We start from the raw sequence: 25549 nt of genomic DNA on the forward strand, positions 1-25549 counted from the left end.
CTTCAAAAGCTTGTGACCAAAAAATTTTGGTATTGCCAGTAAAGATGACAATATAAACTCCTTTACTTACAATCTCCCAAACACATTTGAAAAACATTGCAATTTGTATTGTCTAGTTTTAGCAGATGGTAATTTTATTTATGAATTATCTTGATGTTTAATTCTTGGCAACTCACTATAGCAGATTTCAACACAATTCTACGCTATAAACGGTTCCAGTGAGCTTCAACGAGTTCATATCCTAAATAATCGTCCCTGAGCTTCTTAATCATTTCAAAAGAACCTGTTGTTGTTAACTTTAAAAAAATTATATATTTTATATAACATTGATATCCTTGCTATGAACAGAACAGATGTATACCCATTTTCAAATGCTGTCTCAGTTGATGAGATCTTAAATAGTTTAGAACAGTGTTTCTCAACCTTGGCAACTTGAAGATGTGTGGACTTCAACTCCCAGAATTCCCCAGCAAGGCTGGCTGGGGAATTCTGGGAATTGAAATCCACACATTTTCAAACTGCCAAGGTTGAGAAACACTGGTTTAGAAAAAAATGAGTGGATTTCCCTGATTTGAAATTGATTCTTTTTAGAAATCTTCATTTATCTAACATATTTGATTAACAGGCACAAATACAGAAACATACAGGTACTCTGACCCTGATCATGGCACCTTTTATCTCAATTTCAGTCCGTGATTGAGTGCATAGATGCTAGATACACCCAACCTTAGGGCATTCCTATGTCTTTAGTTTGGCAGCTTTTAAATCTGGCTTATTTCAAATATGTTGTTTGAATGTGCTGTTCAATGATTACAACAGAATTTTGACTCACAACATGTAATAAAAGTGGAAAGCTGAGCTTTTCAGCAGGGGCAGCACTGGGGTGACCTTCTTGGGCCTGAAAGCTTGTTTTGGCCTCAAAGCAGGGTCAAACTTGGTTAGTACTTAGATGGGAGACTAACAGTAATGGGAATCCCTTAGATAGCAATGCCAGGGCTGTAGGCTACACCACATTTATATGGGAAAAGCAACCTAGAAGTAGGTGGTGGCCATCTCCTTCTCCATTATTACTAAGAAACCTGCATAGTAGTGTGCATGTAGTTGCCAGTTGAGCTGAACTGAAGGGTGGTACTCAGATTGAGTACTGAAATCATAATGTCTCTGCAACTTGATATAAGAACTGATTTTCTTTGTTTGGTTGCTAGTGTAATTTAGGAATAAAACAAGTTTTATATAAGGTAAGTAGGTTACTTGTGGGACATAGCCCAATTTACATTATAACAATATAAATGTGGTTGGAGCCAGGTCAAAGGAATGGTCATACTGTTATTTCATCCATCAGAGTGTGACATTTTTCTCAGTTTTTGAGCCTTTCAGTTAAAATGTTTTGCTACAAAATCCAGTTTTCCCCAAATAATAAAAATTTATCTATAAAAATATATATTTTAGATTTTTTATCCTGCCTTTATTATTTTATAAATAACTCAAGTTGGTGAACATATGTAATACTCCTTCCTCCTCCTATTTTCCCCACAATTGGACTAAGAGAGAGCAACTGGCCCAAGGTCACCCAGCTGGCTTTCATGCCTAAGGTGGGACTAGAACTCAGTCTCCTGGTTTCTAGCCTGGTGCCTTCACCACTAGACCAAACTGGCTATCTATAAATATATTTTATTTATATATTCTATCTATAAATGTGGCATATTCATTTCCTTAGTTTAATTTTTCTCTCTTTTTTCAGAAAACAACATAAAGAAACAATAATAGCCTATGTGTACAACTCTTTTGTTTTGGTGGGCTTGTTTGAGAGAAGCTCCCTGTTGACTGTACCACATAAATCTGTTGTCCTTATTCACCCCTGAATCAGAGAGACCTTTAAAAACACTGGACACTGCTACTGGAGCACTGGGTGTTGGTCTGGTTTGAAAAGGGAGATGTTGGAGAGCCAAGAAAAATTGCAATAATGTGCTGGGAACAAAATTCTTTATCATCAGCAAAATTCCCACCTGTAATTATCTGATTAAGGGAGTCCCCACTCTATAATTTCATCCCTGAAATAATGATGATTAGAATGGTTCACTCATGCCACTGCAGTTAAGGTCATGTCAGTGTGTGAATCCATATTCTCATGGGCTCCATTGAATGCAGCCAGCAAAATTCATTCTTAAACTTAAGCTGAAACTGTATAACAAAATGTTTTCCTCCCAGAAAGCATTTAAGTACAAAAACAAAACCTGCTCTTGTTATTCTGCAGATGTGTTGTAGATGTAGTTAGATCTTGGTAGCCATTATTAGTAAGTGAGAAACTTTCATGGAAAATTTCCATTAGCATGCTAATGCAGCCTTTCCGGAGTCACAAAAAGGCAGAAAGAAAGCCACAGTGCAGACTGTTTTCAGAATGCTAATGTTTGCATACCTGGGTCATGGATGGGTCAAGAAACAAATTGTATTTTAAGAAACAATTTCTTTCAAAAAAAGTTCAGGAGCCTGTGCTCCGAACAATTTAAGGTATGTAATCTTGATTCAATGTTAATTATAATACAGTATGCATAGGGCATATGTGATTTAGTGCATTGAACATGCAGCAGTACATATCTCCTCTTAGTTCACATATCCTTGTACCCATGAGTTAAACAGGATAGTTCTGGCTAAGAGGCTAAGGACAATGTTATAAAATGCAACCAAACCTTGATTTGGGATGCTCTGAGATCATCAGCTGAAAAGTGTTCTAGAAGTCTTTAAAATAAATTCTAAAATTGCTAAAGGAGGATGTTTCTTAATCATGAAAAGTACTCATCAGCCAGAAATGGTTTCTGTCTATTCTTCAGGAGAGTAATCCTTATAGAAAGCCAAATGTATTAGTCTAGTCTAGTCTGTTCTGTTCTGTTCTGTTCTGTTCTGTTCTTTAGGGGAAAAAAGTCTTCATAGAATGCTTATTTCATGCAACCATTATTGATCATTAACAGTTCTGGCTTATAACTAAAAAAAAAAATCCTTTTGATATTTTATCTGCCTAGGCTAACATTCTGTGTGTACGTAAGTGTTTGCTATTGAGTTTGTAATGAAACTATGCTTATAAATGACTCTCCTAGAAGGAGAGTAGTTCAGTTTTGTTACTTGCACAGATTGGTTTTGCAGGACTGAGCATCCATTTCTATTGATCAAACCAAAATCAAAACAACTAGATCTTTTCTGTATTCACCTCAGGATGTGTACTTAGGTGAAAATCACAATAGTTATGTGTCCTCATGCTTTCCATTCTACTTCTTTTCTCTTTGATTCCAGTATTTCATAATTGAGAGTGGAGTAAGAGTAACACACTTTTGGTAGATTACCCACAACTAGAGAAACTAGGATTGTCTTTGTGCCATCTACTGTGCATTGCCTGGCTCCTCAGTATCATGATACAAGGAGCATCTTGTGTTTGAAGGCTATGCACGGTGCTTTCAATATGACTCAGTGTGGCCTTTTTCATCTGAGAAGTCCAGGAGCCCTGTCCAGCTGACACCCCAGAAAGAATATCGCTTCTGTTTCTTGAATTAGCTCACAGTGCCTTTAGCTCTCAAGACTTTCTGCTGAATCATTGCTCATTTACAAACCAAAGAGAGGAGAGAAATGTAAATTCTAGCAAAAAAAAAAAAATACATGGTCTAGCTAGGTAGTGGGTGGAGGGCTCGTTGGTTGCTTTTGGGCCAATCTCATTCTTTTGCTTAGCTCTAGTCTGACAAGATTGCCTTATAGTTCATAAATGGTTTAAATTATGCTTGGTTTCCTTCAAATATCTTTCCTGACCAAGATAATTTAGTTTTTTTTCCATGAATCTGCTCATTGTCAATTAAATCAACAATTTTAAGACTGCTTCAACATGTTTTGTATACCTAAGTATCATTTCTGTACTGTTCTGATTATAGGGGACATTGGGACATTGCTTAATTACAGCCTTCAGAAAGTTAAACATTTGGCTAACACTGAAAAGTTGGGATGGATTTTAAAATTTTTTTTAAAGTGCTCCTTTATTTTTTTCCCATTATTTCGAGTAGCAATTCTTAAAAAGCCGTTCAGTGTATTCTTGATTCACATATTGTACTAAAGCGATAATGTGCTTTTGATGGACTTTGGCTTAGTGTATTATGTGAACCCAGCCAATTATTATTAATTTATTAACACCTGGTAAAAATCCATGGTGTAGATGTGCACCAGGTCATTTTGTATATGTCCTGTTCATTCCTGGGTGTGATATAGACTGCAGAGAATGTATGCACTGAAGTTAGAACCCCATATCAGTGTGTCAAAAATACATTAAAAAAAACTATATGAAATCCTGTATGGGTATGTCTTATTTGAAAATACAGGGCAGAACTGAAACATGGACTTCAAAATATCATGCCCTAAAGAATTTAGGCAAGGCACTGCCATTCTTATTTTTGTTTCTCCATCTCTCTTTAAATTAGAATATTTCTAAATTTATATTTTAAGGAGCCTTGAGCATTCGCAGCCAAACCACAATCAGTCAGCATGTTGCCTCCAACAGAGTGGTTGCCATTTAGATCTGGTTGCTTTTTGCTTCTCAAGGGGCTGGTGTACATAGTTTGAAATTCGGCAATGCTGCAACGTGGCAAAGTAGCCATGAATATATATGATCTCTTGGCCATAAATACTTTGTAGGTTCCATTGGAGCAAATGCAGCCATACAGATACAGCTAGACAACAGGTTACAATCACAATTGCTCTTTTATTGTTGCATGGCTTGCAGTGGAGGAAGAGCTGTAGGCTTGTCTAGCAGCACTCAGAGAAGACAATGAAGCTGCTTAATACAGAGAAGGCCACTCCCCCAAGGTGCCACATATAGCCTGTCAACCCCAAGGAGTTCTGCTCTGCCCCACCCCCCAGTCACCAGGGCAGACTCAAAATCAGGATAATGCTTGCATTTTTCAGACAGTTTTTTCCCAGCCATTTCCTAATGGGCTTTCAGGGTTTTATTTGCTTGTTTTGGACTTCTGCTGTGATCCTGAGCATAGTTACTTGTATAAAAATGCTATTAAAGTTGAATGGAAATACTTCCAAATACGTATTTCCTTTTTTAAAATTGGCACTGAATGAGTATTTGGATTACACTTTTCATGCAGAACATGTGCATAGATTCAATTTTGGCATGTGTTCAATACAATTTTCTGAGTTTTAAAAGTCATAAATCATTATACCTCTTAACAACTCTGAATATGGCTGTTTATTACTATTTATTATTAACTTAATATACTTCTATTCCACCTTTCTGCCTGACAGCAGGCCCCAATGAAGCTGACAGTAAGGGAGAATGAATACATTTGTGTTCCTTAAAAGCTCTGGTGATTTGCAGATATCCACTTTCTGGGTCTTAGAAATTGTTGAAATGCAGAAGGAAATCATTGGTTAATCTCCTAATATCATACCCTAATTTACATATTTAGTTTATTTAGCGGTTTGGCTTTTTTTGGTCATATACACTCACTACAACTACTGTAATTCCCCCTCTACTTTCTATTGGATGATTAAAAAAAAAAGCTGTTCTCCATAGGATCACATAAATGCACTAAATACATATATACAGTACATGAACATACACATATGCATATGTATGACTGGCATTAACAAAAAGCACACAAAATTAAGTAAAAAATGAAAAATCATGTTGATCTTGTTTAAAAACTCAACAGTGAAAAGATGCTCAGCAGCGTAACACAGCAGTAATGTAAGCTTCTAGATGCAAGCATGCATTAGATTCCAAAACCTATTTTAAAAGGCCACACTTTTTTAACTTGTGAGAAAAAAATTATTTCCAGACAATAAGTTTCTATATATATGTAGTATATGGGAACTTTGTCCTGTGTTTTCAAGGGCTTTTTAGTTGTGTCAAACTTCAAAGATAATCATCATTAAGGGAAAAGGAACAACCACATCTTTTAGATCAGCTTCTTTTTTCTTCTTTTTCTGTTTACAGATCCTCATAGGAACAGCTGCTGTCCTACCTTACAACATAAATAATTATCTTTGATTACTACAACATGTTTGCATCTGTTGTGGGAAAATGTTATCTCTGTTAACTTGTTACCCACTTTTGTTGCTCACAGTTTAAGCTGATGAGTAAGGGAAGCTACTACTCTGAGAGCTGACTCGTGATGGGACAAGTCATTGCTAATCCCTTAGTTGTCCTGAAACAGAAGCAATAAAATGAGGAGGCTTTTAATTATTATTATAAAGAAAGTTTACGTTACCTATGAGTTGTTCAGAAAGAACATAGTTACAGGAAGGGGCATTGCTGGACAGCATAGGACTGAATTAAGTGCTCTTGATATCTCAATCTCAGTTCCACACCTAGCTGATTGATTCAATTGCACTGAGGACTGTGGAGGGAAAGCAATCTTTATAAGTAACCAGAATGTTTTCTGAGAAATTAAAGCCAATAAAATGATTGCTCCAGGAGCAAGTTATGCAAAGAAGAAACAAGTAACATACAGTATCTCTGATTGTGTAGGTTGCTTATTTGGAAAGGGGTAAGGGAATAATTCCAAGCAATCTATTCTCTTTTTGTCCAATAATAACATGTCATAATCAAAAGTGATGGCACAGAGTCTTGATTCAGGATATGATAAACCTCATATGTACATCCACTCCCAACTTAATCTTCTGGAAGGAAGGGATAGCTTGTGTAAGCTACAGTTACAGTTTTGTGCTCTTCTATGATTTGTATGTCTGTTTTTATTTAGATTAATTTCAATAGATCATGCCTGAATTTGGAACTGAGGGTTAAAAAAATTAACCATTTATTCTATTGGGTGTTCTACTTCTACTGGGCTTTGCAGGGGCGTAGATACTAATATCACATAAAGTCTGGCTAGAATTTTGTTTTTTCATTAATTTTTTTTAAGTGTCTGTAAATTGGTATGTTAACTTAAAGTTCTGTATAAATAGTGGTAATAACTTAAAAAGAAAAAAAATTACATCCAGGAAACTTAAATTAAAGAAGTCCAGATGGAGAGCATTTCCCCGACAACAAATAAAAGCAAGATGATTTGCTGTTTAAAGTTTATTTTTTCTTTGTCAAGCAGTTTATGTTATCTATCAAGTAAATTAGAAGATGTGTACAAAGCTTGGTACATTGACTTAAACAGTTATGATTTTTTTAAAAAAATCTGTCTTTCCTCCTCCAACAGGCCAGCCCCAAAGCCGAGTCACTGTCCAGATTCCTTCAGACTTGACTTGTGTCCCTTTGCTACAAAACGGTGCTGGATATTTATCAGATGATCTCAGCAATTCTAAGGGAGAGGCTGGCAATGGGATCTTGTGTTCCGAACTTAGATCACTGTCAAGTTCCCAGAAGCCTCATCGGAAACTGCAGTCCCATCACTCCATCAACAGCCATATCAGCAAAAAAAGCAAGAGCAGCACCAAATCAGCATCCTCTCAAATCCCTACAGAAGCACAGGAAGGTACTTCTCCTCATGCATGACTATTTTGGTTGCCTTGGTCCTCCAAGCGAAAGAGGCTGTGCTCCCATTTGTTCTTTTTCTTCCAACACAATCCAAGGAGCAGCCTGTAAAATCAGTTAGACATTATCCCCCGTTCCCTTGGAGGGAAGGCAGGCGATTGCAGAGTCTTGAAACAGGGGGAATAGAGGCAGAATAGGGTTCAGCAATGAGGACAGCAGCTTTCATGGGCGTATAACTTTCAGCCAACCTAAGAATAGGTGGATAGAAATACAACAGTGTGGAAAGGAGGAAAGAGGGAGAGAAACGCTGATGCCTCCACTTGTCACTCGGCCTACACTGACTTTGGAGATCACAGCTTCACCAAGCAATTTAATACATACCCCCCTTGCCGTAGTAGATATTCTCTTCTGGTTTCTAGTCCATGTTGTAATCTAGCCCTTGGTCAAGGTTATAGCTCCCAGCCTGCCATTAACCATAGACTACTGGAGTCCATCTATGAGAGGGATGGAGAAGAGGGGAAGGGAAGGTATAATGAAGGCATATAGGCAGCAAATAGAAATTGGGATGAGAAAGAGAAAAGGAGAGTTCTCATCCAACCTTAGAGACTGAAGGGCTTGTTTATTTACATTAGTTTTGAACCTGTGTACCTCCCTCCCCTTTCAGAATTTGGTTAATTAAGATACCAGCTTTAAGCTTTCAATACGTTCTTCATCTTGGGAGATTATTAAGACTTGGGCCCGCTTTTTAGAACACAGGCTGATCCCATGAGATTGATATTCAATCCATTCAGATTTATCCACTGACATTGCCAAAGGGTTGAGGGAAGACATCCAGTATCTTTTGAACTAAGGGTAATTACTTATACTTCCACTGTCCTCGAAAGTATTAATTCAAAATAGGACATTTCTGGGTAGTCCTGCCCTTACTTCTTTTATCTTGAATTATTACTGGGTCCCTGTATGGGAACATTGTTACAGGAGTCATCATAGAGCATCTTTGCTGTATAAATGTATGTTTGAGGAATGTTTTCTGCTCTTGAAACTAGGTAGGTCAGGAGTTTGAATTCCATTGCTCCTTTCTGTGGTTTGTCTACACACTTCTGCTTTGTTTTCCAATATAGATGCCAAACTACTGCTTCACTGTGTATTTTCCTCACCCCTGTTAATTTGCATTCCTAAGTATATATATATTTTTTAAACAACATGATTTCAAGAAACTTACTATCTAGAAGACATTGTATAAATAGGGGAGGGCAGTGAATAAGAGAGTATTGTAAGTACTGCAAGCAAATACTCATTTGTTTATGAGATGATTTAGGAGAAGGATCAGCAACTGAAGCTCCACAGCTATTTGCAGTTCCTGAATCTCTCTTTTTTGCAGCCCTTGGATATCTCTCCTACCACAATTCCCATAACTTAGTGGGATGGTTTCCTGCCATTTAATGTGGGAAATACAGGTGGTCCTTGGATTACGACCACTCATTCAGTGACCATTCTAATTTGTGACAGCGCTGAATGAGGGGGATTTATGACCAGTTCTTGGAGTTCTGGCCATTGCAGCATCCCCACAGTCATGTGATCATGATCTGGGTACTTGGCACCCACCTCATGATTACGATGTCGCAGCAAGCTGTGGTTTTGCGATCATGATTTCTGATGTTCCCTGCCAGCTTTCCACAAGCAAAGTCAATGGGGAAGCAGCAGGAAGTCAGAAGTCAGAGTCATGTGAGGTTCTCGCTTAATGAGCCACGTGGTCCTCGCTTAATGATGGCAACCAGGACTGCCGGAACAGCGGTCACTAAGCAGCACAGTCACATGTCATCATGCTTTACGGCTGCATCACTCAGCAATGGCAGTTCTGGTCCCAATTGCTGTTGTAACCCAAGGACTACCTGTACATCAAAACTGTAGTGAAAACCTTAATATAGGTAGTATAATCTCTATTCAAATGTTCTAAAAGCTAGAGCACCAGAAGTCCAGGGTCCTCTGACATCGCTCAAGTGATATCAGCCACCTACAGAAAGTTGTGTATTGAGTTTCCACCCAGCCTGGATTCTTTCTGCAGGAGATCAGTGTCATTTGAGCAATGTCACTGAAGAACAAGGCTTATCTGGCACATCACATACAGATTTTACAGAAACAAAGACACTTGTCCTCAAAACTCTCTCAAAAATCAAGAACCCCCCCCCCCAAAAAAAACAGATAAGTTCACTCTGCACAAGGACATCATCCAAATATGCTCACTTTTCAACATCACACTATCCATTGTGGTCTGTACCTCAAACAAATGGTTAAGAGTGGTTCCTAACCTTTAAAAAAGGCCTGATTTTAGACCTTAATGTTGTTTTAAGGCATTGTTAAGACATACATTCACTATGGAAGTTACTGGGGACTAGTTGTTTTTATTCTACCAGAGAAGCCCAATGGCAGTTGTTTCCAAGAAACTGATGGAAGGACTGTTGCTTACCATCCCTCTGAGAGCTATAGGACATCTGGCCCATCATGGAATCTGCTGTGTACCATTGGCAATGTGTAGTATGTTCAAAAGGAAAGCCCTGTACTCCTTCAGGATTCTCTAAGTCACGTCTGGAGAATCCAGCCAGAGGAGCTAATGCTAGGGACATGGAGGGGCTTTAGTTCTGTAAAATCTGGAGGACTACGAGTACCCTGTCCATGCTATAAATATTGTGACCAGGAAGGTTTTATCAAAAATCCTCCCTGCCTCATCACTGGAATTTTACTGAGAGCTCAGAAGGATTCTCTTCCATTTGGCACTCTCCTGCATTTTCTCAGTATTTCTCCCCCCTCCCCTTTTTCTGTATCAAAGAAAATCTGTTAAGAATAGAAAGATGGACTAGCTACACAATTCATTAATAGTGCTATGAGCTGTGCATCTGGAAGTACTCCAAACTTGCCATCAAAACTGCCAAAAGATTATTAGGTATGTTTCTTTTTCCTGTAGCATCCCAGATAATCACTTACTCACTCATACATTCAGCCCCTTCAAATGCCACTAGTTTGTACTCTGATCCATGGAACAGGGATTTTGTATTATGAGGCCCAGCCAACCCCCACCCACAGGATATTTACAAAATGTCCTAAAGGTGGTCCCAGGGGCTTTCAGATACTGGTACACAATTGGTCTGTTTCAACATTAGTGCTCTTTTTGGCATCCTTAGAGCTTCAGAGGGATGCCTTTGCAGAATTCTGCTGTGCTCCAGCTGTGCAAAATGTTGCCTTTCATTTCTTCTTCCTTCCAGTTCTGGTCCAGTCCTTTTGCCCTATTCCAGCCTCTTGCGCTTGACTAACTGTGGCCTGCTTTTTGATGGTCTTGTCTCTTTCCGATTCCAGACTGCTGCGTCCACTGTATTCTCTCCTGCCTCTTCTGTGAGTTCCTGACCCTCTGCAACATCATGCTGGACTGTGCCACTTGCGGCTCCTGCAGCTCCGAGGATTCTTGCATCTGCTGCTGCTGCTGTGGCTCTGGGGAATGTGCTGATTGTGACCTGCCCTGTGACATGGACTGTGGCATCATTGATGCCTGCTGCGAGTCAGCTGATTGCCTAGAGATCTGCATGGAGTGTTGTGGCCTTTGTTTTTCTTCCTGAAGCCAAATTTTGATCCTTGAACAGGAGCTCTGAGTGGGACCCTTCCTTAGGGGAAAACTGTGCTGATTAGGTCTCTGTTGTTCTTCTTTAGTTATCAGATGACTGAGGTTTGAGAAGGTCCAAGTTTGAAAGAGGAGAACTGACTAGAAGAGTTGACAGGGTTAACTCTATTAAATACAATTCTGGGCTCAGAAACAGTTTAGAAGATGTGGTTCTTTTTTCCCAGACTGCAATGAAAAGTTTGAAGAACAAGCAGTATATCTCCATGTAGTCGTCTTCTTTATTCTTTCTCTTTGCCCTCACATCAGAATCTTCCACATGGAGGCTGGGGAATAGCAGTGTTCCTGTTGCCTGAGCCAAATACCAGAGAAGAATAGTTGCACAGCTAGCTATGCTGGTTGGTTGAGATCTGAAGCAATTGCACAAAGCCAAAGATCACAGCAGACATGCACTGGCTGTTTCTAGTGTGTCAGTAAGTTGTCCCACCTACTGGCCCAGCTGCAGGGGTGGTTCTAACTCTGGCACTTACTGCTGCCTTATCTGATGCCTGCTATTGGGTAATTATGCTGCCTCCTGAACACACTGGGCACCCAAAGGAATGGCAGCTCACCTAATGTGCCAAGAAGGAATGCTTTCGTGCAATTGTTCTGGGTTTATCCCTGGCACATCAGCTAAATTCTTCCAGTAACATGATGAAGGGAACAGCCCCTAATTCATCCTTAAGGATGTGGATTCACTTGGTATCTGTCAGCAGCTAGGAGCTGATTTTTCCTGTGAATTCTTTGGGGAGAGCCATATCTCATCCTTTCTGCCCCACCCTTCACCTGTCCATTGATAGGAACATATCCCTGTTGGGACTGTATAATTCCATGTGACCAGAACATGCCACTCTTCACTGTTTATGTACAAAGTTGAGAGCCATTTTGCCACTGCTGGGGTCTGACAGAAGAAGCTTTTGAACAGATTGGGAGAGATTATTTGTTTAAAAGAGGACAAGGGAAACGGTTGTCCCTTGCTTTTTCCCACAGCAGAGAAATACTAGACCTAGTTCAGAGACACCAAATATGAGTCACTCCTATTAAAAAAATACTTCATATCCTCTTAACGAGAAAACTGACAAGAAGACAGCAAGACATCCAATATCCTGGGGAGAGTGGGTGGGACACTTTGTAGCAAATAAGGGCAGTCCTCTGCCTCCTTGTAGTATGGGAAAAGTTTTATGTTTTGTCTGTTTTTATTTGTTACTGTAAATAAAAATATTTTTCACTTTTGACCCTGAAAATTGTTCAGTGATGTGTTCTGGTCTGGGAAGTGAAAGTACTGTACATTTCAGTTGAAATGTTTTTGTACATAAATATTATACCTAAGTACAATATATATATGGGATGCATCTTGTTGGAATCCTGAATGTACAAACTTCAACAGTTTACCTCCCTTATAGTGAAAGTCTGCAAGTTTGTGAGCGGGATTTACACAAACTTGTTATCATCTTGTATTATCAGTATACGAAACTGCTTTAAAAGGACATTTTAAATTGCTTCCAGATACAGTTATCCATAAGTACTGGGTCTTGAAAATGTGTTCCAACATATTTTTTTAATAATTTCACATTATGCAAGATACAGAAATATTTCTAAACAGTGAACCAGTCTTCTAGCATAGGAGGAGCAGGAATGCTAACACACATATACACACATACACACAAACTGCATAATTTGAATAATAAAGCCACGTTAAAGGGTAAACAGTAATTTAGTCATCAAATTCTTTCAAGAACAGAAAATGTTCCTTACCCTTTGGGAGTTATGTGAATAAAGGGCAGATCCAGCATCTCTTACTTTTCACATCCACCTGATCTTTTACCACTACATGAGGGTGTTTCATGTGAAAAGCATCTGTTGAAATTCCCCTTACACCCCTTAGAAGTATAAGATTCCCATCCTCTGTTTCTTCCAACTACTTAATTTTGCTCCTGAAATAATTTCGCTACCCAGCCTGAACTGTAGGTTGGCCAGCTGGCTGGCAGAATTGCTGGCTTGGAATCCTGCAGACATAAGCAAGGGAAGAGTTAACCAGGCTTCGGGGAATTAATTAACAACAGCTGTCTTTAGTTTCAATTAATTAATCTCTTGCCACATTTGTTTTTACAGTTCCCTGGGAAGCCATTCTGCAATGAAGAGCTGTCCAGATGCCAAGGCAAGCTCAGTACTTATAGGGCTGGTGGGTCACATGGTACCTGGGCAGGGGCAAAGGGTAAATGGGTTTGTTGTTCTTCTATTTGTATTGCGCCAGCTAGCAGACAAGCAGGCTTCCCCTGATGTTAGCAAAAGTGATGCATTGCACATCATGCTTCTCAGGCAATTTCCCAAGAATTTATGGGTCACTGGCCAGGAATTGCTGCCACCTGGTACTGTGGTGCTCTTGGAGATGTTAAAACTCAGTCCATATTAGAAAAAATGTAGTGTTTAGATCAGTTACAAAGGAAAGGAGAGCACTGATTCATAAATGTATTGGGATTTTTTTAAAAAATCAGATGAGATGATTTATCTTCAGCTGATGGTTCACACGTGCAAAATGTTTGCTGACTTGCAAATTGTCATGGTGAGTTAGCATTAGTCTCCTCACGGGGAATATGCTTTTAAAAAACGAATGGGCGACCAATAGCTCTGGGGCATATAGGCCCATAAAACATCTGAGGATATTAGGGCCTCCTTAGCCACAAGCACCTCTTAAGCTGAGAGATGCAGGAAGGGGAAAGATGTAAACCCTTCAGATCACAGCTTTTCTTTCCAAAGGATTCTAACGTACAAGTAGAGACAAGGTCACGTAATTCAGAAGCAAGGAGATTCCATTTCTGCTCTACAGCATGCAATTCTGCCCTTATTAAAACACAAAGCCTTTAGAAACAGTGCAGTCCAAAGTGAATTGAATCATTCTCCATGCCCCTTGGCTTATCCCCAATGCCCTACTAAGACTTGAATTAGGATTTCTTTCCAGAGCTTCCTGGAGAACAATATGTTACCTAAGATACTGGCTGAAACTAAAGTGGAAGTAATTCTTTGGCTCAACTCATTCTTATAGATAATTTAATTTCTCATTCCTTCTGTGGCCTCTGTATTCAAGCACTATCAATGATAGCTCTGGAGAAAGCTATCTCTAACACAAACAATGCATTCTTGACCTCAGTGTAGAAGGTGACAGAACTAAAGTTTCAAATTATGCTTCAGGCAGCTTTTATCACATTCTCTTCATTTTTCAAACTACCTTTTAAGATATTTATCCCTCAAACAAAAAGGCATTTACATTAGCTAGCTTTAATATCCGGATCTTAAATCTGGCGCAGTAACATTCCTTATCTAGATTGCCGCTAGATAAGGTGGCAATCTTATTGTCTGTGTTCAGAAGCAGCCATTGAAATAACATGTCACATTTTCTTGCACTTCCCACTATATCAGGACTGGTAATCTATATTACTGTACTGCATCCAGTCCTTGCTTTTGCAGAGGTTAAACATAGTCCAAGATTGTACAGTTTTTACTAGCAGATATTTCCACAGAAACATCTAAGAAAGTCACTAGATTCTGCTCCATGGCAGTTGTCATCAGAAGTCAGTTCGCTTAGCCCCACCAAAGCCTGGACTGGCTGTCATTTAGGGGACTAAAATTTAGGGGACTAAAATTTTCTAATGGCAGCTACTGCTTCATTACTTATTAATATTTTATTATTGTAGTCTTTGGATATATGTGTAAATCTTATTCAATTCTGTGTTTCATTTATTCTACTTTATTTATGCATTTTTATTTTTAATTTGATCTTTGACAAAACAAAAGAAATAAAACCATCTGGGGCTCCAAACCCTCTGGAATCATACAACTGAAATTTGATGCATATCACAGAAAAATAGATCACAAATTCTTACTAATTTTGGTTGAAAACAAACAGGTTGAAAACACTCTTAGAAAAGCTTACCATATCTAAAGTAGCAATAAATCTCCACCCAAACACCCTTTAATTCCTTGCTCTATTTAAGGTTTACAGTAATGTTATTGTTGTCCCAAATACTATAGTTTAAAAAGATATGTCCCCTTAGCTGCTGAAAGTATGACTATTTAAGATGTAATTGTTTTATGAAAGGACAGTGTGAACATAAAAAACAATTAAGACTGAACAGAAGTCACATTGGTGTTTTTGGGGCCTACAAGTGGCAGCATCTGTTTGACCTTACCTGAGCTTGAAAGGTAAGCAGGATCAGGCCTGGTTAATTCTTGGCAAATTGCTATCATAATGTTATCAAGAAAACTACATGGGTGGAGCCATGAAGTCAGCAGGAGTCAAGCTTGACTTGAAAAGAGAATTTTTTTTAAAAAAAATGAGGTTATTCCCCACAATATAGCAAGAGCATATCCAAAAAGCTGGGGGTAAATACAGATGTGATTCAACCTTGAGTTGCCACTGCAGATTAACTGCTTGCAAGTAATTTCAAGAAGCAGAATTTCTGTGGCATGGATTGGAACGATCATTACCAAAACAGTGAACAGATGCAGACTATTCCACTTCACAAAAGAGGAAGCCTCCAGCTCTTTACACAGAAAAAGCAGGAAGAAAGGTCATAAATTTTGTTGCCCTATCTGCTTATATATAGGTGTTTCATTTCAATGCAGAGTACCTTCTACTTTCTTGTATTGTAATTTTAACTTTCCTGCTAATACATACTATTAGAACACTTCAATTCTCATTCCTTGGATTAACTGTTTCCAGAAGTCTGACACAACATTTTCCTCCTGCCTTTTCAAGTCAGTAGATAATTTGGTTGTGTGATTAAGATTGAGAGACATCTAATCTATGCTAAAATTACAGTTCTCTCTGGTCAGGGGACAACCAATACCTGTCTCATCAGCTTCATTCCTTATAATATAAGATCAAGAAGTCCAAGAGACCAGCTTAGATAACGATTTTTTTTTAAAAAAAAACTCCAAATGGATCCATTAAGCAATTACTATACTATGATAGATTTCATGAGATGTCTTTTCTGGTGAATTGTTTACAAGGGCCTCATTGACAGACTACATTTAGGAGAGCTTAATTTTCACCAGCCTTACTACTAATTTATAATTGAGCATATTATTAATGGAGGTTTATTGGCTAATTGCTAACTAAATGCAAGAGAATTAAATTCTCTGTGCTCTATCTTTGTTGCACAGAGTTCTTCCAGCCTTCTGCCTTTAAATTAAATTGGTTTATTTACAACCAAGATTTGGCTAAACCCTGAGAAGGTGTCAAGCCAAATGCAGATGATATTGACTTGAAACATTTTAAGAATCATTTTCATATATCAAGTTAACTGACAGAAAAAACTACACATAAGGTTGTGTTAACCATGTGTTGTTCTTTTCTACAATTAAAAAAAATCAACACAACTTCAAAAACTGATTGATCAAAAGTCCTCTTCTTTGTACTTTTGTTGATGTTTGTCAACCTCTTTCAACAATCCATTGCTGCGTATCAGGTATGGATTTATTCTTCCAATATTATATAATAATTCTGTTGCACATTCCTCACACATTAAAAGTTCACAGTTGTTGATGATACTGACTTGAAAGTTAAAAAAACTTCTGGATTAGTAAAGCAAGAGTCAACATCTTAGGACCCTTGCTGATTTAGAGCTCTCTCCCAACCTACAGTACTTATCCCATTAGTTTTCATTAGCCTTCTCCAGAATTCCTATCCAGGATAATTATGCTTATTAGGGAATTCTGAGAGCTGTAGTTACAATAAATCTGGAGGGAAGCAAATTGGGGAAGTCCGAGATACAATGATACTGAAAAATCAATTATATATCCACTTTCCTCATTATCTATATTTTTTTGTTTTTCCCTGAATTGATTTTATGCTGACAGAAAGGAAGAACAATTCTAAATTAGATTAATTAATTGAATAATTCTCATTACCTTATAAAACAATTTTTCCTGGCACGGTAGAAAATATATTTTTTTAAAAAATACAGTCATAAAATAAAAGCCGATACATCAATCTTTACATATCTTAAGACTCAGCTGATAATGCAAAAAAAAAAAAAAGTTATGATTTATTTCCCACCTTTCACCTCTTACGAAATTCAGCACGGCTAACAATAAAAAAAAGAAAGAGCATGAATACTTAAAATCCAATGAAAACAGTTAAAATCAAGCCAAATGCAGATGAGTGATACTGACTTGAATCATTTTTAGAATTATTTTCATATATTAAATTAACTGACAGAAAAAAAGTATACATATGATTGTCATAACCATGTGTCATAGTATTACAATTAAAGAAAATAGTTCTTTTGTTGTTTAGAAGAGCCATGAAGACTTGGCTTTCACCCAGGCCTTCAGAGAGGGAGAGCGGGACCCTTTCACTCTTCACAGTGCTTGCCATCTTTTATCTTCATTGTTTAATGCTTTATTTTAATTTATTGTAATTTCTTTTATTGTTGTGAGCTGCCCAAAGTCACTGAGAGCCAGGCAGCATACAAATGTAATAAAATATTATTATCATCATCATCATCATCATCAATATTGATTTAGGATAAAATAACAAGGACTGACTAAAGAGGAAGAACTCAATTCCTTTCTTGAAAATGGCAAGTTCCAACAAATGATATACAAATCACAGGCTTAATTTTGTACAGTATCTTCAAAACATAATTTTAAAAAATGGACATTATGTATAGTAACCATAATAACAGATTTCTGTATGTCTTAAACGATTATAGACAATTTCTGAAATGTTTTAACCTAGAATGCAAACAGCAGTAATAGATACCAGTAAGTCACAGCACACCCTGTTCCATGTAGGTATCCTTTAAACTAGGGGCGTCTCAAACTTTGGGTCTTGACCACTCCAGAGGGTCATGAGCAACTTAGAGTGGTCATAATTTCTTTTAAATCTGATCAGCCTCGCATAGGCAAAGCTTGAGTGCTGCTGTCAAAATTCACTTCAGGCTTTGATCCCTGCTTTGCCTATGTAGTCCTAAAGCTTGAGAATCCCTGGGTGTGTGTGTAAGAGAGAGAGACAGAGTGATTAAAATTTAATTAAAAGAAGGTAGTATTTTTATTTCTTGCTCAACTTTAACCCCAACAAAATCATGAGTTTTATTCATGGAAGCATGCAAATTCATTTATATTTTGGGGGGTTGCAGCAACACAATACCTGAGCCCCCTTTGGTCTAAATTTCAGATTGAGGAAGCGTGCAAATGAAGGCCTCCACAGAGAATTTTAAGCACTTCTATTCAGAAGTAAGATGAATGGAATTTCCTGTCAGGTGTCCATATGAAGAGCTGCAGCCACAGTTGAATAATTTGAGATAATGCAGCCCAACATTTGACTTAGCTGTGTGAAAACTTACTTAAGTCACACACCTCTACCATGAAGTCATTATGAATGGCCTTGATACTGTTGTTCTCTTGTTGCATGAACTAATTTCTTTCAAATAACAAAATGAGAAAAAAAAACATCTATAGTTATTGTGAGAATGAAATGAAACAAAAATGCTGAATGAAGAAAATAAAACAAGGAGACAGTGGACTTTGAATACATATAAAAAGAGTGTGATTGAATTTATTGGGCCCACATGTTTAGTGTACATTAGCCTCCCACACAAAATTTCCCTTTGTGTGGTATCCCTTTTATTTTCTTTCCCAAGAGAAATGCTTTTAATAGTGAATCTCTGTTGCTATTTCAAGTGCAATTTTATGAGCCAAGATCAGATCAAGATCTAAATCCTGGTTATAATTTTTGTCCCTTCCAAATCAAAGGGATTACTGTAGGAGCAATCATGACATTTGTCCAAAGATCTGATCTTTACTCAGACCATGTTTTGACTTCCTCTTCTTTGGTCTGCTCTTATAAAATAGCATCAGTGAGGCTCTCAACAAACAGACAAGACATGTTGAAACCACAGGCTCTCCTAGTACTGTAGCAAACACACATACATTTACATGCAAGAATCATCTTAGGGAAAGCTTTTCCAGTGCTCATGAAGAGAAGACAGCCACATATTTGCTATCTTGGTCAGCATCATAGGCAAATGAGAGACCTCATTCCATAACTACAGGAAAAAAATATCCCCAGAGCCTGGATATCCTCTAAATTATTTTTATGTCATTCTAAGCACATAAGAAATAGAGTTTTAAAGGGCCAATATATTTACAGCAATGCTCTAATTTGTGGTAAAGCTAAATTGCCCAGGCACTGTAAAAATGGTAAGTGTGATGGCAGTTACATTCAAAAACGGGGACAATCAAACTTTTGGGGTACTTACTTGCATAAAATGTTTTGTTGGGAAGAAAAGAGAAGGAGAGCAACAGTTATGTCTTCAAATCAGGATGACCCATTCACTCAGACCACTACAGGCTATCCAGTCACAGTGTCTTCTGGTGGTGGGGGAGTGCTAATAATCACTAGACCTCTTGTTCATTCATTGGACAGCCTAAGGATGACAACATGCTTGAGAAAAGGCAAGTTGCAATCAGATTGTGCTTTCAAAGTGTTACTTGCATCTGAGCAATGTGGGAGTGGTCTGAACAAACCATTGCAGTGGTCTATCACTCTACTCTATTTAGAGAAATAGCCAGTTGTCCTATCTGATGTAGAAGAGGGATAGGCAATCTTAGAGGCATTGGAGCATTGTGACTTTCTGAAGGAGGATAGAGCATAACCAGAAATTACTCTTGTCCCTTTTTTGCCCACCAGTGAGTTTTGACTGCTTATTTGGCTGTCTCAAATGCATCCTACATGATATAGCTGTGCAATGTTCATGTAATGTTGTTGATGATTTAAAAAGTTTGCAGGACCTGCCTGTGCGAATTTATCTGCTGTTAGGCAAAAACCTTTTGGACGTGAGATTTTATCACTGGTGGCAGGCCAAAAAAAGGAACAAGAGCACCCCCCCCCCAATTTCTTAAGCACATGATTAAAACTTTTTTGTGGCATTTTAAACTTGACTTAAATTGGGGGAGGAGTAAAAATGGGGATGGGAGTGAAATTCAAACTGTTTCCATTCCCAATCCCACTTTTAAAATCTTCAGAGTTCAGAGGGGTCTGAACTTTCAGACCCCTCTGAATTTCAAAGGCACAGTCTTGGAATCCTTCGGGTGATGCAAATGAGAAGCTGGGGGCCGATTGCCCACTCCTTCTCCAGAGGCTTGGAGCAAATTCTACATTGTCATAATGACAGAGGCAGCTTCTGCAGTCTCAGATGTGAGCTTGTCTGGACAACCGGGTGCCAAGAGAGAGGGGAGAAAAAGAGCTGGCTACACTGCAGTGCTTGGACCCCAACCACTTCTCAACAAATATAAAAAACAGAGGATGTGGGGGAGAGGGGCAGATTTGTTTAATACTGCAAAGAGAATCACCCCAGCAAAGCCAGGGGTGTTTTTCTGAATCACATTTGGAAGCTGGGAATGAGTGAGTCTTGACTGGATCAGGAGCGTTGACTGGGATGAACATCCTCTGCAGAGTCTAACACACATTACTCTTCAGGTGAGGGAGGTCGCCTGGCTGATCTGGAGTTGCATTTCTTCCCAGTTTCTCATGGAGGTCTTATGAGGAATAACCCAAGTAATGATTGCTCTGTGATGGGATGTGGCTAGCATTGCTATACTATCCTCTTGTGGATAACAGCCAAAATCTTCTGTGCTCTAGTTCAGTCTGGCACTTTCTTGCACTTAAGACAATCATTGCTTTCTGCCTCCTTTGCTATTCTGAGTCTTCAGAAAGAAATCAGTAAAACCCACCTTTTTCTTCTCCACCGCCCAGCCTTTCTCCTGGTTGGCCAGGGACCAGATTGGCGCCTGCGGTGGAGTGCAGTGAAATGGCTTCCAAGGCCAGTCACCTGATTTGCTTCTCATCTCCAAGGGCCTCTGTTGGTCACCTCCCCTTAGCAAAAATGGTTTCCTCCCCTATAACAAGCTGAACATTGAAAAGGCATGGAAACACATGGCACTGATATGAGCCAAGCCAAAAAGAAAAATAAATCCATGGGAGATGAAGACTTTTGTTTAATCACTGGGCTGCACTGGACTGCCTCTGCTAAAGCAGTGCCAGTGAAGGGATGGGGGCAAGCAGAGAAGGCTGCAGTCTATTAAACTTCCTTTGAGAGCCTGCCAGACTGACAACAGCTGGAAGAAATTAACATTTCAGATCCATCCGCCGACTTGCTGCTTTTCCCTCCAGAAAACAAATGGCTTGACAGCTATAGTCTTGGCAGCTTCACGTTGTCCTGCTCACTTCAGACAATTGCTGGCATGATTTTGCATTTCTAAGATTCTCCCAACCTCCATCACCTTCTCCTCAACCTGCAAAGAGAACAAATAGCAAAATAAAGAACAATCTAGAAAAGGGTGACTGTGGGTTGAAAAAGTCCTTATAGCTCTGCTTTCTCAGAAGGCATGCTTTAAGATCTGGGTTGACAAGGCTAAACAGGTACCAAGGGAGATATATAGCTCATTGAAGAAGCAAAGAAAACATTAACAAAATTTCCTCAGTACCTCAAAGCCACTGAAATATCAACTACTGTTCTCTTCAATATCTGAAAAAGTCTAGAGAATTGGTCATGACATTTTATTTATTACTTTAAAAAATATTTGTTTCAGTTGTCATGGCTCCAAGAACTGAAGCACAATATAGTGGAAGTTCAGTTAAAAATAAACATGCTGAACCAATTGTTGTAGGCAGATTGAAATAGAGTGTTAAAAAAATTAAGAAACTTGGAAAAAAGAAAATTAAAACATCTTTACCTAGTATCAAAGAGAAAATTATAGTGTCACTGAATGAATTTCTTAAGGAATAAATTCTGGAACATTTTGACTAATGGCCATGTCAAGACATTTGGTTCCTGATCAACACAGGTTTCTTGCCTTCACTTCTTTCTAAGAAGTTAGTATTTCAGGCAGGAAGAAAAGAAAATCAGTAAATGAAAATGAGAGAGGTTGGCCTAGCACTCTCTCTTACCTTCTCCTGCCAAACTATTTGCAGACAAAAAATATTCTTTATTAGCTTTATATACATGCCTTATGTCCAGCAAAAAACTGAAAGCTGGTGTATTAAAGCAATACAGTGAAATCAGGTGGGTTGATATTCCCAAAGCCTTCCACTAATCAGCACAGTAGGATACAGCTGAACATGGACCTCTGGCCCTAAACTCTTACATTCTTACATTCCATCCATTGTATCACTATGGCTCTCAGGGGCTTTTGTCCATAAGTGGAGTAGGTTTAATGGCAGGATTAAGTTCAGGGTCGAATCTGCCTGGAATATACTCAATAGCCATGAATGAAGCATACTTTGCCTCTTTCTATTTTTTAAATAGGAATATTAACCCTACTTGAGCAATAAATAGGTTTATCTTAAGAAATAAGTAAATCATGCTATAAAGAAGAGAGAGGCTCATTTATCTTTGTAATGTTCAAGATTTACATTTTACCTGATTTACATTCACCTCCAGTTTCTCCCCAGTTCAAGACTTTCTGTCCTGAACTCTTTGCCTTATTGACCAGGAGTAGAAAAATTCCAAATCTGATCTGCATTGCTATCATGTAACGTCTTGTGGGAACAGAAGCACTTTGGATCCTGCAATATTTAATACAAGGCCAATTTGGCAGACCAAAACCAAGGTTGTGCCAGACTACAATCTGTTTGGAAACTTTAGCCTCTCAGCACAGCCTTGAGTAAAAATAAACCATAGTTTTATAAGTTCTGCTTTGCTATTAGACTGGAGGAGAAAAAATGCAAGTTGTTTGAAGTCAAGTCTGGTAGGGGGCAAAAATGGATATTTTGGGGTCCTCCAGAACTTTTGGACTTCAACTCTCATCAGCCCAAGCCAACATGGGCAATGACCAGAGATTGTGGGAGGTATAGTTTGAAATTTCTGGGCAATGCCAAATTTTCTACCCCTGTAGGTGAAGAGAAGTCTGAAATATAGTGAGAATGATACAGGCCAAGAAAATGAGAACTACTGAGAATGTTATGGGAAATTTTATCCAAAGACATATGTAAGAATTTATTCTCACTCCAGAAACAAGTCAGTACTTAAGTGTGACTGCTTTTGGCCATAATCTTCCATTGCAAACTGGCAAACAAAACTGTTGTTTTGGTGAATTTTCCCAGGAATTTAGCTCCCATGTGTCTATAACACTGAGCCCTTCTGAAAATCTGCCCCAGCTGATAAAAGGCTACCAGTACATTTCTGGCTGCTTGATTCATAGAGCCATATAAGATGCAAGGGGCCCATCATCCACTCTGACCCAAGGCCTGGGGGAAAATCCAGGTTTTAAGGTCTCTTTTAAACAAAGTCAAGGTGGGGGCAAGCAAATCTCTGAAGAGATGTCCCAGAGGGCAGGTGCTATGACACAGAAGACACACTTCCTAGGTCCTATTGTTTAATGGATGGAATCTGGAGTATGTTGACTTTGCCTGATTATACAGGATAAACAGAAACTACAGAAAACAGATGATCTGTCAGATAATCAGGCCCTATGCTGTGAAAGACTTCATAAGTACTAACCAGCATCTTGAATTGCACCTGGAAGCCTACTAGTAACCAACTGAACTCAAAGCAGAGGTGTTGCACAAAAATGCCATGGCATGCCCATAACTGCCTGTGCCACTGTATTCTGGACTAGCTGCAGCTTCTAATAAGTATCATTTCTCAGCCTTTTGCTGAAGAATAAATATAGCATCTGAATGATTTCCAAGGTCCAATCCTGCTTAGCCTTTTCAAGATCATTTAAGATCAGCTAGGTGCTGCTTCCTTCCAGGTGTGACCTAAAGCCTTCCCAGCTGCCTAGAATGATGGGATTGTATCCAACACCTTGGAAGACCACCAGTTTGAGGAAGGCTGTTCTAAATAAGCAACAAGGAAATGATTTAAACACCACTTCTCAGGCAGCTTAGTGATACTGCAGTCTTGTTGGAATAATGATCACGTTTCATTGTTGCAGTGATAAAAAGCAACTCAGATAGTAAATAAGAAAGTTCCCCCCACCTCAAAATATCAAGTTGGTCACTGTAGTTTAGTTCACATTATTCTGAACTTTTGTACATCAAATTGGCATTCATTTCCTATTATAACAGTTATCGTTGCACTGCGACGTGACTAGCAGCAGATGTTTCCTACCTTTATCATTGTGCTTATTTTCTTTATCATTGTGCTTGTATTTCACTGATGCAAAGCTACATGACCTCTCCTTATGTCTCACACAAGCTTCAATCCCACTCTCTAACTTCATGAATCCCACCCTCAATTTTGATATAATCATATTTCACCCCTACATGGCCAGATAGACCCGGATTTAGGAATATGAGAGAAGAAATAGCTTTTGCATTGATGCTGATATTCAAGCTGAGAATTCCAGATGTCTGGATGATATAATAGTTGATGGCTCAAATGCTGTTCCCTTAGTTCCAGTATGTAAGGAGCAGTTGCTATAACAGGGTGAGAGAAGATGAAGAAAGCAGAAGACAAAATGCCACATATCCTCTGACTGTCTCAGTTTCGCTCAGGCTTATCCATTGTTGGTTACCAGTTGCTTGTGATAAGCCAGAATGAAGTTGCCATGAAAAATGAACTTTATTGATCTCATGGGATTCTTGCCTACAATAAGTCAAATCAATAAGACAGAGGGAGTAATCCAGGAAATTTCACAGGGAGAGACCAATTTTTGCCACCTCTTTCTTCATACAGAACCAGAACTACCATCAGGATGTGTGACATCCATTCTACTACAATTTGAACCCAGATTCCATAATTCCACATTACCAGATTACTGAGAGAGAAAGTAGGGTTATATGACATCTTATATTTATTTTAAATACTGTCATATTCTCTCACTTTGGGGAAAGGCATTCCCTCCTGTGACAATGTGACAGTTATAAATCTCCATTCTGCTTTACCAGTTTACTTCTTTCTCTGGATTCCAGTGACATTGATAAGATTGTGGAAAATCAGATCAGCTTCACCAAAACTGTAGTTAGTTTTCTTTTAAAACAATCTGTGTAGATGAAACAGTGCAGGATGCATGGAGTATTTTAAGAACAATACTTAACCATCTGTCAGGGAATCAGTAAAATAAGGATTTTCTTTGGCCTTGTCAGTTTCACCAGAGATCAGAACATATGGATAGTGAAGAAGACCTGGTGCTTTGTCACTTTAGAAATAATTTGTCTCATCATGAGCAAAAACAAAAAATAAATTCCGATACGTGATTTTAAGTCCTGCATTGCTATCAATCAGTCAGATCCCTAACAAACATGGGACTAAATATTTCCATGCAATATGCAGGTTTATAAGAATACAGATTTTATTAGCTGATGGAAAAGTGATGATTAACCATATCAGAACAGGGACCAATGGAAAATTTCTGCCCAAAGAGCAAAGGTAGGAACAATATGACATTCGTTTTACTCATGAACTATCAGATCATGAGAATTTATAGAA

General features: G+C 38.5%; 1 protein-coding gene across 2 annotated transcripts in view; it reads left to right on the forward strand.

Moving 5' to 3' along the window:
- Positions 1-12346, forward strand: part of LOC103055682 (myoD family inhibitor) — a 60535-nt gene extending 48189 nt beyond the window's left edge. For both annotated transcript variants that reach the window (XM_088153889.1, XM_088153890.1), the window contains 2 exons: positions 7191-7466; positions 10817-12346. In XM_088153889.1, coding sequence (XP_088010015.1) covers positions 7191-7466; positions 10817-11073 — 533 coding nt within the window. In that variant the 3' untranslated portion in view covers positions 11074-12346. The remainder of the gene's footprint in view (positions 1-7190; positions 7467-10816) is intronic.
- Positions 12347-25549: the final 13203 nt, after the last annotated feature.

Source organism: Python bivittatus, unplaced genomic scaffold (genome assembly GCF_059951505.1).
Source record: "Python bivittatus isolate LINGU-HERP-01145 unplaced genomic scaffold, Pbiv_v1 ctg000700_np1212, whole genome shotgun sequence".
In the NCBI taxonomy this organism is placed as follows: domain Eukaryota; kingdom Metazoa; phylum Chordata; class Lepidosauria; order Squamata; family Pythonidae; genus Python; species Python bivittatus.